At 46.3% G+C, this 18,249-nt stretch overlaps 1 protein-coding gene across 1 annotated transcript in view; it reads right to left on the reverse strand.

Moving 5' to 3' along the window:
* CDCP1 (CUB domain containing protein 1) overlaps positions 1–18,249 on the reverse strand; it is a 57,665-nt gene that overhangs the window by 5,191 nt on the left and 34,225 nt on the right. Inside the window, exons 4-7 of the mRNA XM_041763118.1 lie at positions 17,255–17,623; positions 6,183–6,404; positions 4,791–5,171; positions 2,388–2,753 (exon numbers count right to left, since the gene is read on the reverse strand). Coding sequence (XP_041619052.1) covers positions 2,388–2,753; positions 4,791–5,171; positions 6,183–6,404; positions 17,255–17,623 — 1,338 coding nt within the window. The remainder of the gene's footprint in view (positions 1–2,387; positions 2,754–4,790; positions 5,172–6,182; positions 6,405–17,254; positions 17,624–18,249) is intronic.

Genomic DNA, 18,249 nt, shown 5'->3' on the forward strand with positions numbered 1-18,249 from the left:
GCATCCCTCCCCACCCTCCCAGTACACACACGCTGCTCTTCACAGTAAGAGGAGTCTATTTCCCTTCTTCTTGACTCTTCTTGACTTGCTGGTTCTGGGGCCTTTTAGAGGCCTGGGAACTTCTTGCACTTTCTGTCTTTGGGACAGCCAGTCAGTCACCACGTAAGAAGTCTGACTATGCTGAGGCCGCCATGCTGGGAGGAAGCCCAAGCCAACCACGCGGAGACTCCGTGAGGAAAACAGACTAAGGAAGTCAGCTGAAAGTACCAAGGCTGTAGGTGTCTGTCCCCAGGTGAACCATCCCAGCTACCCTCTCACTGTTCAAGGTATCTGGTGGCAGCTCCTGATATCTAAGAGCAGATAAGAGCCATGCTGCTGTGTCCTGTCTAAATTCCTAACCCACGGAATTGTGAGCAAACAAAATGGTTATTGTATAAGCTACTGAATCTTGGGACTGTTTGTTATGCAGTACGGATAACTAAAACAAATCAGGTGCCCTACTAGATCCCCTTCAAAGGCTACTCTAGGCCTACCCCCCAGGTGTGTCCACTCAGGTGTCACAGTCTAACTGGGTGAGAAGGGTAGCAAAAGTCAGAAGTGAGGGCATTAAGGACAGGGTGGTTTCATCTGTGCTGTCCTTTTCCTACAGTTGTAAAGGAGATAGAGAGAGAGCCCTGCACCAAACAGAGATTTAGATGCCTGTTCAAGAAAACGAAAGGAGAAATTAAGAGAGAAATAGAAATAGAAAGAAGTGGGGCATCTAGTTGGCTCAGTCAGAAGAGTGTCCAGCTCTTGATCTCAGGGTCGTGAGTTCGAGCCCCACACTGGGTGTAGAGATCACTTAAACAAATAAGTTAAGTAAACTTAAAAAAAAAAAGGAAATAGAAATAAATGACAGAAAATGAATGTAAGAGAGTCAGAAAACTCAGGAGCTAACCTGAGTTTGGGAGAGCCTCTCACTTCTCAATTCTCTTGCTGCTAACCAGTTGTTAGTCTCTCTGAGTACCACAAAGAGAAAGGGCCAGGAGGAACGTCCTCCATGGTCCCTCTGGTTCCAACACTGTGTGGTGCTCTGTGACTACCTTGGAATAAAGGCAAATGTGGCCCCACCACGACTGCCCTGTCACACATGCATTTCCTCACTGGAGACTCTTGAGTAGATCCTGCAACTTTGAGCATAAGGCCTGCCACCAAGGGCATTACATGGATTCTCATGTTTCACTGGACTGAGTAAAAAATGCCAGTGCCAGGGGGTGCACTTATTTTTTTTTAAGTTTTTTTTAAAATTTTTATTGATTTATGATAGTCACACAGAGAGAGAGAGAGAGGCAGAGACACAGGCAGAGGGAGAAGCAGGCTCCATGCACTGGGAGCCCGACGTGGGATTCGATCCCGGGTCTCCAGGATCGTGCCCTGGGCCAACCAGGGGGTGCACTTAAGTGTCTGACTCTTGATTTCAGCTCAGGTCTTGATCTTAGGGTCATGAGATTGAGCCCTGCATCAGGCTCTGCATTCTCTCTCTTTCCCTCTGCTCCCTTCCCCTGCTTGTGCATGCACACACTCTCTAAAATAAATAAATAAATAAAATCTTTAAAAAATGCTAGCACCAAGTATCTTTGTCACACTTTTCAGGTCCCCACATTTGAATCTCCAGCACTTGAACTCCCAATGATACTTCTACGAAGTAGTTATTATCATCTATCTACCCTCTAAAATGAGGAAGGTTAAAGGAGTTTTGAAGAGCCCTCCCCTACACTAGAGAGAGATTAATAGTAAATGACAGTGATAGATGGACTATAAAACTTCCCCTAGTTCTCCCCACTCCCTGAATCACATCTTTTACTACATGACTCTGCAGCTCCTCCCACTAACAGGTGGAGCCTATTGTCCACCCCTTGACTTTGGGCAGGCCCAAAGAAGACCTGCAAAAGGGCTGGTGTGTGAGTTCCTAACCCAAGCATCAAGAGACCTTACATGCTTCCTCCAGACTCTCTTGGATCTCTCTGCTTCTGCCATGAGGACAAGGTCCAGGCTGGAGTGTAAGGGACCGTGGGAAGGAGAGCCAAGGAACCTAGTGAGTGTGTGTGGCCAAGAGCAGCAGAGTCCTCTAGCAACCTGCAGCTGTCCACAGGTTCATGAATAAGTGAACCCAGATAAGCCCAACTTACACCAGAATTGCCCAGCCAACATGTAAGCAATAACAAATAGCTGTCTTTAAGCCACTAAGTTCTGGGGTGGTTTGTTTTGCAGCATTACCGTTGCAAAAACTGACCTGCCAGCCAGGACTCAAACCCATGTTTTCTGACTCGCCTCCCAGGCTTGCACCTACCCTCCGGCTGCCAATTTGTGGTCCTCCCCCACCCCCACAAGACCTTGCAGGCCCTTACCTACAGTCCTTGGGGTAAGCAACACCCAGAAAAACAGGTCCAGCTGCTTGCCACTCACAGGGCTGCAGTTGGAGATGTTGACCCAGAAGCTGTGGTGGTGGAAGCTTGGCTTGGGGAGCACCTCGTCTTCTAGGCTGAAGATCTCCTCAGCTTTGCTCCGCTGCTCCTGGATGATCATGAAGGCACGCCCTGTCTGGCAGACAACGCCCGTCCTCTCCTTTAGGAAGGTCAAGCAAGCCACCTGGTTGCTGGGCACACTGATGTTCCAAGACACCGAGGTAAGGGATGGCAGGCCCCGGTCCCAGTTAGGGCTCCTCAGGTAGACCTTGCTTTTTGTGTCTGGGGTCACCGTGAAAACACCTTCCTCTGCAGAAACAGGGGAGGGAATCCACACAAGATATTTCACTGAATCAAAATGGATGTCAACCTGCCTAGATGAGCACTGTTCAACAGAGTTTTTTTGCAATGACACAGATGTTCTTCACAGGTTCACCTCATCTTATTATGCTTTGTGGATTCCGCTTTTTTTATTTTTGTTTTTTTTTACAAATTGAAGGTTTGTGGCAACCCTGTGTTGGGCAAATCTGTGGCGCCATTTTTTTCCCAATAGCATTTGCCACTCTTTGACTCTGTGTCACATCTTGGTGATTCTTGCAACATTTCAAACTTTTTTATTATTGTATTTGCTATGGTGATCTGTGATCAGTGATTGCAACTCACAGAAAGCTCAAATGATGGTGAGCATTTTTTAGCAATGAATTTTTTTTTTGTTTTTTTGTTTTTTGTTTTGCTTATGAAGATTTTAGTTTTATTTTTTTTTTATTTTTATTTTTTTTTAAGATTTTAGTTTTAAATAATCTCTACACCCAATGTGGGGCTTGACCTTAGAACCCTGCAATCAAGAGTTGCATGTTCTTGCCAACTGAGTGAGCCACGCACCTCAGCAATAAAGAATTTTTAAATTAAGGTATGCATACTGTTTTCTTAAACACAGTGCTATTGCACACTTACTAAGCTACCATATGGTGTAAATATAACTTTTATATGCACCAAGAAACCAAAAAACTAATTTCACTTGCTTTATTGCAGTGGTCTGAAACCAAACCCGCATTATCTCCTGGGTACCCAATTCATGCTGTCCAAGCAAGTAGCTACTGCCATGTGTGTCTGTAGAAGACCCAAAATGTGTTTGACAGAGGAGCTACATTTTAAATTTTGTTATTAATTTAAACAGAAATTGCCACACGTGGCTAGTAACTGTTGGTCAGCACAAGGTGAGAGTCTCAGGTTAAGTGCTCAGGTCTTTTGAACAAAATCGATCAACCAACCAACCAACCAACCAACCATCCAATCAACCAAAAAAAAATAACCCAAGGCTAGTTTGCCAAACTGCTGGTTATTTCTGAAAGCTTCCTTTCAGAAACGCCCTCGACGTAGCTAACATCCACCTGATGCTCTGCTCTACAGTGGGACTGGTAGGGAGTGGTTTCTGTTTCAGAGATTAAACCACTTCCGGTTCTGGGAAGAACAGAATTGCAAAGCAATAGACCCCCAACATGTCACCTGGCCTTCAGGTGAGATGAACTCCAACAGTCTACACTGAGGAAGGTATGTCTTGTTTTCAAAGACTCCCCAGGAGGAGTTCTTTGGGTAGCTGCGGACATATCAGGCAGCCTGGACTGACCTAAATCTTATGGCCAAAGAATTCTTCTCCCTCCCCACTAAGGCCTCTGGGAACAAAATCTGAAGTAAACCTCAGATAAAAGTCTTGGTCAATTTTTAAGTGGCCTCTGACTTTGAGCAACTTGTAATGGCGACTGTGACTTTGAAAACCAACCATGGAGAGCTTCCTGTTGCAAAGGATTTAGATCCCATTGGCTGTCCAGCACCCTGAAGATCAAACACTTGCCTGGCAGGAGGGGCTGTGCCCCTTTGCTGGGAACAGGACCCTGGCACTCTGGAGACCCATCTCTCCCCCACCTGCCTTCCTCTGTGCACTCCACACCACCTTCCGAATTGTCAAAGTGGACTCACAGAAATGCCTGCATAAGGATTTTTATGCTCCCACCTTAAAAAAATCCAAGATTCGGGAATATCTGGTTAGCTCTCATGTATGCCCCTGCCTGCTTCCAAAAAAGGCTTGAACCTGATTATTTGTTCTGCTGCTGCCAACTGTCACCTCCCACTTTCAGAGTCTTATTTCTGACTCCTGGGATTTTTCCACAGTAGGTTAATGGAAGAGTTGGGATGAGGATCTTGTGAGAGGACCAACCCACTCATCTCTCCCTACTCTTCAAGTTGACAGCTTAATTAAGACAATCACAAAACCAAAATAAGATGGATGCCCCAAACAAGAAAGGGGCAGGGAGATGGGGAGAGATAGAGAGAGGGAGACCTCCTTACCTTTGAAGTATGGTATAAAGGACACGGTCAGGCCCTGCCTGGAAACCTCTTGTTGGAAGTTGGGGGCAAAGGTGCGGAGGGTCACCGAGATGTTCTGCTTCACCTGGATCTGCTCGATGGAGCCTCCAGGGCAGAAGGAGCCGAAGTAAAGATCCTGGCCGGGGACGGCGCTGGCCACCAGGTAGCTGAAGCTCGTGTTGCAGAACTTCTCTTGCGTGTGCTGCTGCAGCTTCTGGGAAGGCACCAGTGCCAGGCTGAGCTTGTCCTTGGGCACCAGCAGCTTCCAGGAGAAGTCGTGCAGCTGCACAGGCAGCTGGAGGATGTCCACAGGCACTTGGAGGGAGTGGGGCCTCCTCCGGCAGTTCCGGTGGTCCAGGCAGCCTGGAAAAGAGGGGCTCGTGCTACCAGCAGGGAGGAGAGTGGGAGTGCATCCTCCCCAGCTGTAGAGACCATCCTAGACTTTCTGGCTTTTCCCTTTGGTCTCTCCCCACCCACTCTGTCCTCCATTCTCCTGGCCTCCTTCTCTCCATGCTCCTTTTCTAGCTGCCCCTCTGGCCCACCCTCTCACATTCTTATTCTGCCCTAAATTGGCAGACCAACCTCTGAGGAGTATTTAGGGTCGAAATGTTCTCTTCCTGTGTGTCAGCCTCTCTTCTCTGTATCTGAGTCTAAGATGCTAAGTATGGGCAGGGCATAGGTTTTTCCTCCACCCTGCTTCCCAGCATCCCCGACTGACTCTGGGGAGGTGGCTCTGTGCAGCAGGCAGAGCAGGGATGGAGTTGGGGAGATATCTGTCACTTCTTAGCATGGCTGGCTGTCTTCTGTCTTGTGGCCTCTGCTGCTACATCTGTAGAAACTCTAAACATCCATGTCAGAGGTCATGGTGGCCCAGTGGGGAGGTGACAAGGGGTTTTGCTGCCCTCCATTCATCAAACATTTATTTCATGATTAATACATGTCCAGCACTACCAGGAGACACAGGGACAAAAAAATGGAACAAGCCACAGTCTTGACCTCAAGACTCAATCTCATGCAAGAGGAGACAAGGGCTCATTGAACATGGAAGCGGGGGTGGGGTGGGGTGGTGGGGTGGTTACACAGAGGAGAGGATCTCATGAAAGATGCTGGAAGGCTAAGCAGAGGACACAAGCATGAAGTTGGAAGTGCAATGCACTTCTGAAGGATACCCGTTCCAGCTGAGGCTCTGGTCCTAGTGGGGGACGTCTCCACCTCACCATTCGCTGCTTGGTTGCCCTTGCTCACCCTGCACTGCAGGGGGCATCTCTGATCACACTATTACAACCTACTCAGCAGACCCCATTAAGAAGATAAGGCGGGGCAGGGAGATTTGCCCATGGGCCCCGGAGGACGGTGCTAACTAAGGGGACGTACTTATGGTTTTCTCGGCGTTCATCCACAGGCGAGTCAGGTTATCACAAAGGAAAGAGATCTTGTGTTTGGAGCCGGCTGTCAGGGTGAGGTTGGTGCTACAGGTCCGTGACTCCAGACACACAAAGCAGCCAGGGACAAACTTGCGGCTAAGCTTGATGGGCCGTGGCTCGATGGTAAGCGACATGGCTTGCTCGTTACTCAAGTCGACCAGGTAGATTTTATCTGAAACCACGAGGAGAAAACAGGTCTGAAGTATGGATGAGAAGCCACCCTACGAAAGGGCAAAAATTAGCACAAAATGTCTTGTGGCTGGGGAATGTTGGAAACGTGTTTTATTATTAAGAGAATGTGTAAGAATCTAGAAGAAATAAATTTATTATTTATTCAAAAGATTTTATTTATTTGAGAGAGAGCGAGAGAAAGAGAGAGAGAGAGAGCACAAGCTGGGGAAGAAGCAGAAGGAGAGGGAGAAGCAGACTCCTCACTGAGCAGGGAGCCGGATGTGAGACTCGATCCTAGGACCCTGGGATCATGACCTGAGCTGAAGGCAGATGCTTAACTGACGGAACCACCCAGGGGCCCCTAGAAGAAATTTAGAAAGAAAAAAAATGGCCTGAATTCATTCAGGCCAAAATGAATTCAAGTTCATCTTAATCCTTATATTTTCATATTTGCATATTTTCAGCTGCTTCAAAGTATGGTATATATAAAGTTTTATACTCAGCTTTTGCTTTATTACTTCACACAGGTTTACTTATTTTTCCATATAGTTTTCATATTCACGAGTCTTTGAAAATATTCAGTAATTTAGTGGCTGCGGGATAGTTAATAAGTGAGATTCACCACTGTTTATTTAAATATTCTCCTGCTATCCGTAGTAATTAGCAGCAGTGTGGCATCAGCACAGGGATAGAAGATTCATAGGTGTTATTAATATCCACCGATATTATAACTTAGTCTCTAATAAATGCTATATTTCAAATAAGTGAGAAAAAGATGAACCACTGCTGGCTCACCTAGAACTATTTCTCCCCTTAGTAAAAGAATAAAACTAGACTGGTATTTCACAGCAAAGAGAATATCCTTACAAATGTGGGGTGCAAATTATGAAAGAAAGAAAATATAGATAACTGACAGGAAGTTCCAAAATGTTGAAGGACAAGGGACACATCGGGAGAAAATATTTGTAAGACAGATGGATTGAGCAGTTCACAGAGAGGAAAACTGAAATGTTCACAGACTCAAAGTACAAAGAGTTCTTAGTATCACTTGTCATCACAGAAAAGCAAATTAAAACACAGCGTAGAGGATGAAGATGAAAGCCCCCACCCCTGCACCCTTGTTTGTACCACAGGTGTGGAACTGTGGAAAGCCAGACACCACATAACACGGGAAGGGTTAAATACACTGTGGAACATTCATGAACGGAGTATTATTTAGCAGTTAGAAAGAAAGAGGGAGATCTAAATATACTCTGCTCTAAGAACTTCCAAGATTCAGGATTGACTAGAACAGCAAGTGTAGAATAATATGTAGGCTGTGACACCATTTATTATAAAATCCCTGCATCGGGCGCCTGGGTAGCTCAGTTGGTTGGGTGTCTGCCTTTGGCTCAGGACATGATCCCGGCTCCTGGGATCGAGCCCCACAACAGGCTCCCTGCTTGGTTCGGAAGTCTGCTTCTTCCTCTCCCACCGCAGGTCCCCACTGCTTGTGCTAGTTCTCTCTCTCTCTCTCTCTCTCTCTGTCAAATAAATAAGTAAATAAAATAATAAGAAAAAGAACAACTTAAAAAAAAAAATCTCTGGGGGATCCCTGGGTGGCGCAGCGGTTTGGTGCCTGCCTTTGGCCCAGGGCGCGATCTTGGAGACCCGGGATCGAATCCCACATCGGGCTCCCGGTGCATGGAGCCTGCTTCTCCCTCTGCCTATGTCTCTGCCTCTCTCTCTCTCTCTCTCTCTCTCTCTCTGTGTTACTATCATAAATAAATAAAAATTTTTTAAAAAAAATCTCTGCATCCAAAGTAATAGTTTATCTATGTGTATATACTATGTATGTAAATGAAGAGAAACAAGATCTGGAGAGAAATACAACAAATCTGTAATGTGGTCATCACCGGAGAGGGGCCTAAGAGTGGGGCACCGCACACTATTTGGAATACTTCTGCTTGTTGACCGAGCTTCTCTGGAGGGTGGTCTGACCAGATAGCTTCCTGTGGAACCCGTAACACCTGCATGTTTAAGTCTCTTCTCTTGGGTTGGTTGGATTCCTCCAGAGAAGAACCCACCATCCACCAAGTAGAGGAAACACCCTCAGGGCTTCTCAAGAAGGAAGCAGGATGGGGCCTTGAGAGCCAGCACATCAACCTTATTCAAGCCCCCTGGGTTCAGCCTAGCACCTCTACCTTCAATGCAACCGGGATCTTGATGCAAAAACTTCCCTTCTCCAGGGAAGAAACTCCTATCTTCTGTTGCCTGGGGGAGGAGTGTTCCTGGGCTGTTTGGTGGGTCTGGGGCTGGCAGGGCTTCTTCCACTTTTAGCCCTGGTTCTGGAGGTGACTTGCTGCCAATTCCTGGGCCTTTGAAAGTTTCTTTTTGGTGTTTTCCACTGTGGGATTGGATTCTGCACTTTTAGATCTGCTGGCTGAATCAGTTACCCCTCTCTGCCCCATGCCAAGAAATGCTAGAATATTGTTTCCTTTACATTCATCATTTCCCTTGGAATTTATGCTTTTAGAAATGCTTTAAATTCCATTATGATGTGGTTCAAGAAGGAAGTGAATCTTTCTCTACTGGAAAGTCTTCGTTTTCCAATTACTTGTCTGTTTTTCCCACCAGAAAGGGAGCTTCGTGGATCTCCATAAGCTGCATATGTGGCACATGGTCGAGAGTCCATGATGTGATAGGTTGTTGATGCTCATGATATCCTTGAGAGGGAACGTGTCAGTCAGCTCAGGCTAAATTATGCTGCAGTAACACATGGTCCCCAGATCTGAACGGTCAGAATAACAAAGATTTATTCTTCATTCACCTTACATATCCATTGTGGGTTGACTGCAGGTGCATGTCTTTTTAATTCTGAGATATAGACTGAAGGAGAAGCCTCTGTGACACGCAAGTCTCAAGACAGAGTTTGAAAGGTGAATCACAGGATGGGTGCTGAAGCTTCTGCTTGGAAGGGGCACGCTCACTTCTGCTTCCTTGGCCAAAGCAAACTCACACGGCCAACCCTGTAGCCAATGGGGGCAGCAAAGCTAATCCTCTCCCAGGAGGGGTGGTGAAGATTTTGGAACAAATATTCAATCTAGCATAGTAGGCTTCATCAACTCCATTTGATTGACAGGGAATCTAAGGCTGGGAGATGGTGGGGCTAGGACCCAACCATCCACAACCTCTGGATTACAAAGCCTGTGCTGTTTCTACAACACTTGTGGCCTCTGTGGACATCAGCTTCCTCTTGTCTAGCTGGTGGCTGTGCCGAGGAGACAAGAAGCCATGGGAACCCCTGGCCTGGCTTCCCGCAGCTCACATATGGTCAATGCCCCCTCTGAAAAAACCTACCAACAGCCATCTGATCTCAAGATGAGAGCAAAATAGTTCCTTGATATGCATTAGAAATGCACCAAATTTATTAGACTTGCATTAATTCAAGGATACTTCTTCAAGTATTGATGGAGGGCCTGTTTTTATGACCAACACTGTACTCCAGTGATGGTATGCAACCATAAATGGACCTTTCTTTTGGGAAGTTCAAGGTTTTGATTTGTTTAAGGTAATACTGCTTTTATCATCCCAATTTTATAAACTACAAAGTTGAAGCTTGGAAAGGTTAAGCAACTTGTCCAAAGTCACATAGTTTGCTAGTAAGTGAGGCCCAAAGTAGTCTGACTCCACTAACCACTAACTATAGCTTCCCTTGACTTCTTTGACATATAATTTACATATAATAAAATGTACGGATCTTATGTGTTCAGTTTGGTGAGCTTTGGCATCTTTATATTTCTATTGTTTCTATCACCCAAAGCAAGATCTAGAATATTCCTTTTTTAAAAAAAGATTTTATTTATTTATTCATGAGACACACACACACACACACACACACACACACACAGAGGCAGAGACACAGGCAGAGGGAGAAGCAGGCTCCATGCAGGGAGCCTGACGTGGGACTTGATCCCAGGTCTCCAGGATCAGGCCCTGGGCTGAAGGCAGTGCTAAACCGCTGAGCCACTGGGGCTGCCCCTAGAATATTCCTATTATCCCAGAAAGTTCCTTTGTGCTCCTTTCTAGTCGATTCTGCTTGACTTCTACTAGTCATGCCCCGCCAAAGGCCATGGCTTCTCATTGTAGATTTCACCTGTTCTGGAACTTCCTATAAATGGAATCATACAGTATGTACTCTCCTTTGTACTCTTTTTCCCCTCAGGAAAATGTACTTAGGGACACCTGGGTGGCTCAGCAGTTGAGCATCTGCCTTTGGCTCAGGGCCTGATCCCAGATTTCCAGGATCGAGTCCCACATCAGGGTCCTTGCATGGAGCCTGCTTCTCCTCCCTCTGCCTGTGTCTCTGCCTCTCTTTTTGTGTGTGCCTCTCATTAATAAATAAATAAAATCTAAAAAGAAAAGGAAAATGTATTTCAGGCTCATCCATGTTATTGTGGATATCAGCCCCTTTACCCTTGTCATTACTGAGTGGTATTCCGTAGAACAAAGATACCACACTTGTTTGTTTCTAGATTGATGGAGAGTTAGGTTGTTTCTGATTATGAATAAAACTGCTGTATATATATTCTTTTATAGATCTTTGAGTAAACCTATGGTTTCATTTCTCTAGGATAATTACCTAGGAGGGAAATTTCTGGGTCATAGGTAGGTATAAGTTTGTGAGAAACTGGCAGGTTGTTCTCCCAAGTGATTTCGTCCTTTTACCCTCTTGCCAGCAGCAAGTCCAGATTCCAGTGCCCTATGTTCTTGCCAACATTTGGTGTCGCCAGCCTTCCTCATTTTAGCCATTCTGGTAGGTGTGGAATGGTACTGTGGTTTTATGATTCATATTTACTTTGAAGGTCACTGTAGAATAATCAAGGGACAGTGATGAGACGTACTGCAATTGAGCCAAAACAGAGAGTGGAGTTTGTTGAGGAAAATGATTCTGATTTTGGTGCAAGATGGACCTTGTATTGAGGGGAACATCAGGAGGACCCTGGCCTCTGTGTTCACACCACATGTGTCTGGCTTTCCAGTTCTGTAGACACATCCCATTCATTAGTCATTGGATGCGGCTTCTTTCCATACTTATTTTGGTTGGCTCTCAGGGGAGATGCAGGGGTAGACCCAGTAAATTCCCATGCTGCCTAAGGTATGTGTTCATAAGTGGCTTCAGCAGTCTGGGCAGGAGGGAAGTTATGTGGCCCTCACCTGTCACAGGTGGTGTGCTTTAAATAGAATTGTCACTATTTACATTTGTAAATCTATGGAAAAATAAGACAGATTTTACTCAGGGTCTTCTGTGCTTTGATAAGTTGCCTTAGCCTATTCACACCAGGAGAAGGAGGGGTAGGTGTGTCAGTCACCAGTTTATGGCTGAAAGAGACCTCAGAGAGGCTCCACGTATTTGCTCAAATCTAGGAACCCAATGGATAGTTTCCTACTGCAAGAGAATCCCATATTCTTTCTACAACACTACAGATGTTTCCTTCCTATAATAAATCCTTGAGCTGGAGATTTGAGAAGACACCTCCCCCTGCAAAAAAGACAACCTTTCACTATTTGGTATTTATTGACACAGGGATTAGCTTATTGACTGAAGTTTCAAAAAAGCCCCTATTTTTGTGGAATCTGTAGATAGAGATTTCTCTACTTCATTTCTTTCTTTCTTTCTTTCTTTTTTTTTTTTAGAGAGGGAGAGAGAGAGAGAGAGAGCAAGGTAGGAAGGGGCAGAGGGAGAGGGAGAGAGAGAGAATCTTAAGCAGGCTCCACACTTGTGCAGAGCCTGACGCTGGGCTCAATCCCACGATTCTGAGATCACGACCTGAGCCTAAATCAACAGTCGGAGGCTCAACCAACTGAGTCACTGAGGTGCCCCGAGATTCCTTACTTTAAAATAAAAATGTGCTCCATGGGAATAAGGGGCTACGATATGTGTCAATTCTGCCAGGATAAATTTAAGTCCCACAGAGCATGAGTTATCCAACAAAAGACAAAAACAAAGTCAACCTTGAGGTAAAGGCTCCAGGTGGGTCGGGGTCTTGATGAAGAAGAAGCAATACAACTGCTTCCCCAACCAGCATTTACTCAGACTGGTGTTGAGGCTCATTGAAACACATGGTGTAACAAGCTGGAAGCTCCTGTTTGTCTACCTTATATAAGTCATGATAACCCAGAAGCCCATGGGTTTTGAAGATACTAGTCTGTTTGGTGCTTTCAGAGCAAGTGAACATACCTCCTAACAGCCGTAGGAGGATGTGTAAAGCAGTAGGCTAGCGGTCTGCTCTGGCTAAAGGGAACCATGTACTTAGGGAGACGACTATTAACTTGTAGGATTCGGCATCAGCAGGGCCACTTGAATCTTGCAGAAATGATATAAAAAAGGAACAGTTTGCAGGAGACAACAGAGACATTGTCTCTCTATGTGACTATCAGATGAAACTCCAGGTAATGATGTGGCAATACCACCAGGTATGACACGGTAGTACAATTGACCCTTGAATGATGTGGGGTTAGGGGTGCTGACCTCCTGCCCCACTGTTGAAAATGTCTCTGTAACTTTTGACTCTCCCAAAATTTAACTACTATTGTTTTTTTAAAAATATTTTATTTATTTATTCATGAGACACACACACACACACACACAGAGAGAGAGAGAGAGAGAGAGAGAGAAAGGCAGAGACACAGGCAGAGGGAGAAGCAGGCTCCATGCAAGGAGCCTGATGTGGGACTCAATCCTGGGTCTCCAGGATCGCGCGCTGGGCCGAAAGCAGGTGCTAAACCGTTGAGCCACCCAGGGATCCCAACTACTAACTATTGTTGACCAGAAGCCTTATCAATACCATAAACAGTCTATTAACATATATTTTGTATGTCATAGGTACCATGTACTATATCCTTGCAATAAAGTCATTTAGAGAAAAGAAAATGTTATTAAGAAAATCATAAGGAGGGGGGATCATGGGTGGTTCAGTCAGTTAAGCATCTGCCTTCGGTTCAGGTCATGATCCCAGGGTCCTGGGATTGAGCCCCACGTTGGGCTCCCTGCTCTGTGGGGGGCCTGCTTCTCCCTCTTCCTCTGTCCTTCCCCCTGCTTATGCTCTCTCTCTGTCAGATAGATAAATAAATAAACAAAATATTAAAAAAAGAAAATCAAAAGGGAAGAGAAAATACTTTTACGCGTTATATTGTATTTATTGAAATAAAAAAAGTCTGTATGAGTAGACCTGTGCAGTTTAGACCTGTGTTATACAGGACCTGTATTGTACTATCAACAAATAAAAAATAAAAAAGTGAGTGCAGAATGGAACACTGAAAAACAAGATTTGTTTGGTAGAGATGAATATGGTTTGAGCTCTGGTGGAGCTGTGTGCTTTGGGCAGCAGAAGCTGTCAGTGCTCACAAACATACTTATAGCAAGCCAGATGGGTTACTCCTCAGGCCCAGGGCAGCCTGTCCATCACCCATCCCAACATAGAATATTTATGGTCAAGCCATGGAAAGACACGCCTTAGAGCTCCTCTGGCTCTAAAGTTTGAGCCTATCTGATATTCTTGAGCAAGGTCGAGAGACCATTTATAGTAAGGTTTTGGGGGGTAGACACAATGAGGTTCAAAGCAACACCTGCTTGTTTTCCACCTTCAGAATTTTTTTTTTTTTTTTTTTTCAGTGTGGGCCCAGCATGGTCAGGTCCTGCTGTGGATGATGAGGGCTATAGGTGCTGCTGGGGCTCTGATGGCTGCCTCGGCCCTTGCTGAGGCTTTGGCTTTGCACAGTTGCTATGATAATCAATCTCCAGGCTTGAGAAGGTCTCCTGCTCTTCTTTCTCAAGCTCTTCCCCTCATCTGACTTCCTGGAACAGCCACTCTCCCGGGTGCCCCCAGTGAAGCATAACCATCTTACCCCTTCTGATGGGCTGTGCCATTGGATGGTATCTGGTTCTTGAGCCACTTTGGGCAAGAGGCTGCCTCTTGAGATTTGATAAGAACTTACAAAGGGCCTGAAATGTGCCAGAAACTGTGGTGAGTGTAGGCAGATAGAAGAATAAAACAGGTTCCTGATTGGGAGGAGTTTAGTGGGACACAGATGTGCAGTCAGATAAATACAACAGGGTATATGATGAATGCAAACTCCCCACAGGAGCACTCTTGGTGTAGTGGCTTTGGTTTGGGTAGTCGTTTCCCCCACTGGGGGCAAAGGGGGACAAGTGAGGGGCATGAGGCCCTGGCCTGGGTTCAGGGAGGGACAGCAGGAGACCAGCCCCAGGTTTGCCTTCACACTCTTGGGGGAAGGAAGGGCAGAGGCTCCTACACAAGGGACTCAGTCTCTGGAAGCACTCCTTGCAGCTGCTTCTTTCTCATGTCCAAGGCAGAAAGAGCAGAAACAATACACAGAGCCCCTTCCAGTGGCAATGAGGGGCACCAACCCTCCGGGGCCTCCCAGGTAGGTTGGAAAGTGCCAGGCTCTGCCACGAGTCTCTCCATGAAACTCCTACCAGCCTGCTGTGTGTACCCTGCCTTGAACCCATGGCATACCAGTGAAACTCCTGGGAAGTGACTGGGTTGTAGTCTATCTCTAAGGGCAAGCACTGTGTCTTTTTCACCCCTGTGTCCCTTCCCTGATCTAGAACCCTGCAGGATAACACTCAAAGAGTACTTACTACCTGCCAGGCACTGTGTACCTTATTTTATCCTTAAAACACCCCTAACGAGGGTGGGCCTATCCTCTATTTTAAGACGAGGGACCGAGTCACACAAATGTTAAGGGCCTTGCCCACAATCACTTGGTAAGTAGAGGAACCAGGATTCAAATCCACGTGGGCAGACCCTACACTTTATGTGAAGCTGTGACACCACCAAATGGCTTTACATTGCAGTTAACTGCTCTTTTCTTATCTGGAAACTAAAGCCATGCCCTTCTGGATGGATGCTGGTTAAAGCCTGTTTAAGAATTTGATTAGTTGCGGAAATCAGCTCAGCTCTTCTTCCAGGAAATGCAATAAATCGGCAGCACTCACCATAGCTGAGATGATCAACGGATCCCTTTGTCTCCTAACCTCAAACCCACACCATCTCCAGATTCTTATGTGGCTGTTTTCAACATTCCGATGATGAAATTGTGACAGTGGAATCATAAAAATGTGTCAGCAGGCACACACACGCATCCGCACACACACACACAGTTACTTCTACATGGTTACTGTAAATCAAAAGGCATCTTGGTCAGGTTACGCCAGGGCTACAGCTTCTGGAAAAACCCAGTGGGAATTGCTGAGGCAAGGCCAGCCAGGCAACCCCACAGGCGGGTCCCACACTGTCGCTTTCCAGATGTTTTATCAGCTCTACTAAAATGAATATTACTCTTCCATTTATTTTTCTGCCTGGGTCTGCACCTGGTTCCTGGAGGTAAATACTAATCAAAATAAGGCTGAGAATCAGTCCTTGGGATAGAACCTTTCCTGAGCACATGTCACAGGTTCAAGAGCACTTGTCACACACTTGCTCCTTTGCAGACTCCAGGTTACAGATGGGCCCCAGGAACAGTCACTCTGAACTCATCTTGTACCTTTTTTTTTTTTTTTTTAAAGATTTTATTTATTTATTTGAGAGAGGGAGAGCACGAGCAGGGGGAGGGGCAGAGGGAGAGGGAGAAGTAGGTTCCCCACTGAGCAGAGAGCCTGACTTGGGGCTCGTTGCCTAGGACCCCAGGATCATGACCTGAGCTGAAGGTAGACGCTTAACCGACTGAGCCACTCAGGTGTCCCCATCTTGTACCTTTTATTTCAAGACCCGCGCAACTCCTCATGGAGCAAAGTTTAAGGAGGCACTTACTCTCAGGAGCTGGCCTTGCACTTACATGATCTTTTTTTTTTCTTTTTTTTTGCACTTACATGATCTTGAGGGTGAGTACCTCCTGAAGAGCAAGCACCTCAGAGCGGATGCCTCCTTCAATGTTGCATGCTGGGCACTTTGCTCTAACCCTGGCCCTGACTCAACCTTTTCTGGGTTCATGGCATCTCTGTAAAATGTGTGTAGAGTGATGTGCAACCTCATTCTCAACAGCCCACATGGGATTCAGAATGATCCAGAGCACAGGCATTGGGTTCTGAGCTTGCTCTGCTCCTGACAAACTATGTGATGTTGGGCTAGTTCAATAAGCTCTCTGAACCTCCTGGTTTTTCAGCAGTAATTGAGGATAACTCCTGCCTCCCCTATAGGGCTGTCATAAGGATTAGCTGAGGCTAAGTGGTATGCTTAGATCAGGGCTCGGCACGGAGTATGCGTGCGTGGTATGGGGCACTCAGCCAATTAAACAGGGTTCATGATCATTATCACTACTGATGGTGCTGAGACCATCCTGATTTACACTGAGAGTTAAGATATGTAATTTAGAAAGTAATCTTCTGGGAACTTGGGTGGCTCAGTAGGTTGAGCTAACCTCTGACTCTTGATTCTGGCTCAGGTCATGATCTCAGGGTCCTGAGATTGAGCCCCACGTCAGGCTCTCCGCTGTGCATGGGGCCTGCTGAAGATGCTCTCTCTTCCTCTCCCTCTGCCCCTCCCCCGCACTGCTCGTGCTCTAAGGAAAAAAAAAAGTGACCTTCCAACACTTTCATTAAAAACAACAGCCTGAATGCAAGTTCTCGTTTGCTTCTCACTGTGTTGAAATGGAGCAGCATGCCAGGCGTTCACCCAAGAGCCTGTCTTATTGCCTGGCAATGCACTTCCTGATACTCTTACAGGGTCCAGAGTCCAAGTGTTCCAGAAGCCATAGATGAGCAATAGGAAGGGAACCTCATGCCAAGCAGACTATCCAGGAAGGAAAAGAGCTGGAGGAGGAGGGGAAAAGAAGGTGGGGCTCACTTACTGCTTTCGTTCTGTGGATGTTGGACCAAAACTTGAAATTGCAGCCGGAGGATCCCCGGATTTTGGGCATCTTGGTCACAGCCCTGCAGAGAGAGGTTGAAGTTCCCAGCCATGTTCCCGGGCTGTTTGTCCTGCAGCCTGAACACCTCGGGGTTGGTGGTGGAGCCCGGGATGTAGTACTCCACCCGCTCCTCCTTCTTCTCGCAGTTGGAGACATTGAAGCGAAGGAAGGAGACGCTGGCCCGCAGGTGCGCGGGGATGACAAACTGCCACGTCATGAGCTCGTCCTCCGGGAAGCCATCTGGGTAGTTGGCAGACATCAGGGTTGCTGAGCCTTCACCCTCAAACACAGATTCGATGATGCACAGTCCTATTGGGAGGAGGACCCAAATGAGAAAGAATAAGAGGTGGTTAGAACGTGCCCTGGTTGCTCATGGCTGAGAGGCAGCAGGGTTAGGAAGCGTTGAGAGCAATTCTCAGGTCCTGAGCTCTGGGCGTTGTCTTATCTCCAATGAGGATACATCAGAGGCGGGTGACTAAATGCTTAATGACCAACCCAGAGATGGGGGCGGGGGAGCCTTAATTTGTAGTGTCTGTCCATTTCCTTGCTGTAAATGTTCCCACCATGGCTGATTTCAAGCTGCCAACATGACATGAATGTGGAGTCTGGAGCAGATGGGCAGTAGCTCCCCATTGTATGGCATTTCCACAATAGAGGTGTATTTGACATAACCTCAAGAGCACAGGTAACAGTAAAATGTAGTGAACTCATTTGGAAGTGATGAGTTTTGAGTCTTTATTACCTTTGCTTGTAAACGAATTTTTAAAATTAATTAATTAATTTATTTATTTAAAAAGATTTTATTTTTTTTATGAGAGAGAGAGAGAGAGAGAGAGAGAGAGAGAGGCAGAGACACAGGCAGAGGGAGAAGCAGATTCCGAGCAGGAAGCCCGATGTGGGACTCGATCCTGGGACTCCAGGATCACCCTGGGCCG

Source organism: Vulpes lagopus, chromosome 7 (genome assembly GCF_018345385.1).
Source record: "Vulpes lagopus strain Blue_001 chromosome 7, ASM1834538v1, whole genome shotgun sequence".
Lineage (NCBI taxonomy): Eukaryota > Metazoa > Chordata > Mammalia > Carnivora > Canidae > Vulpes > Vulpes lagopus.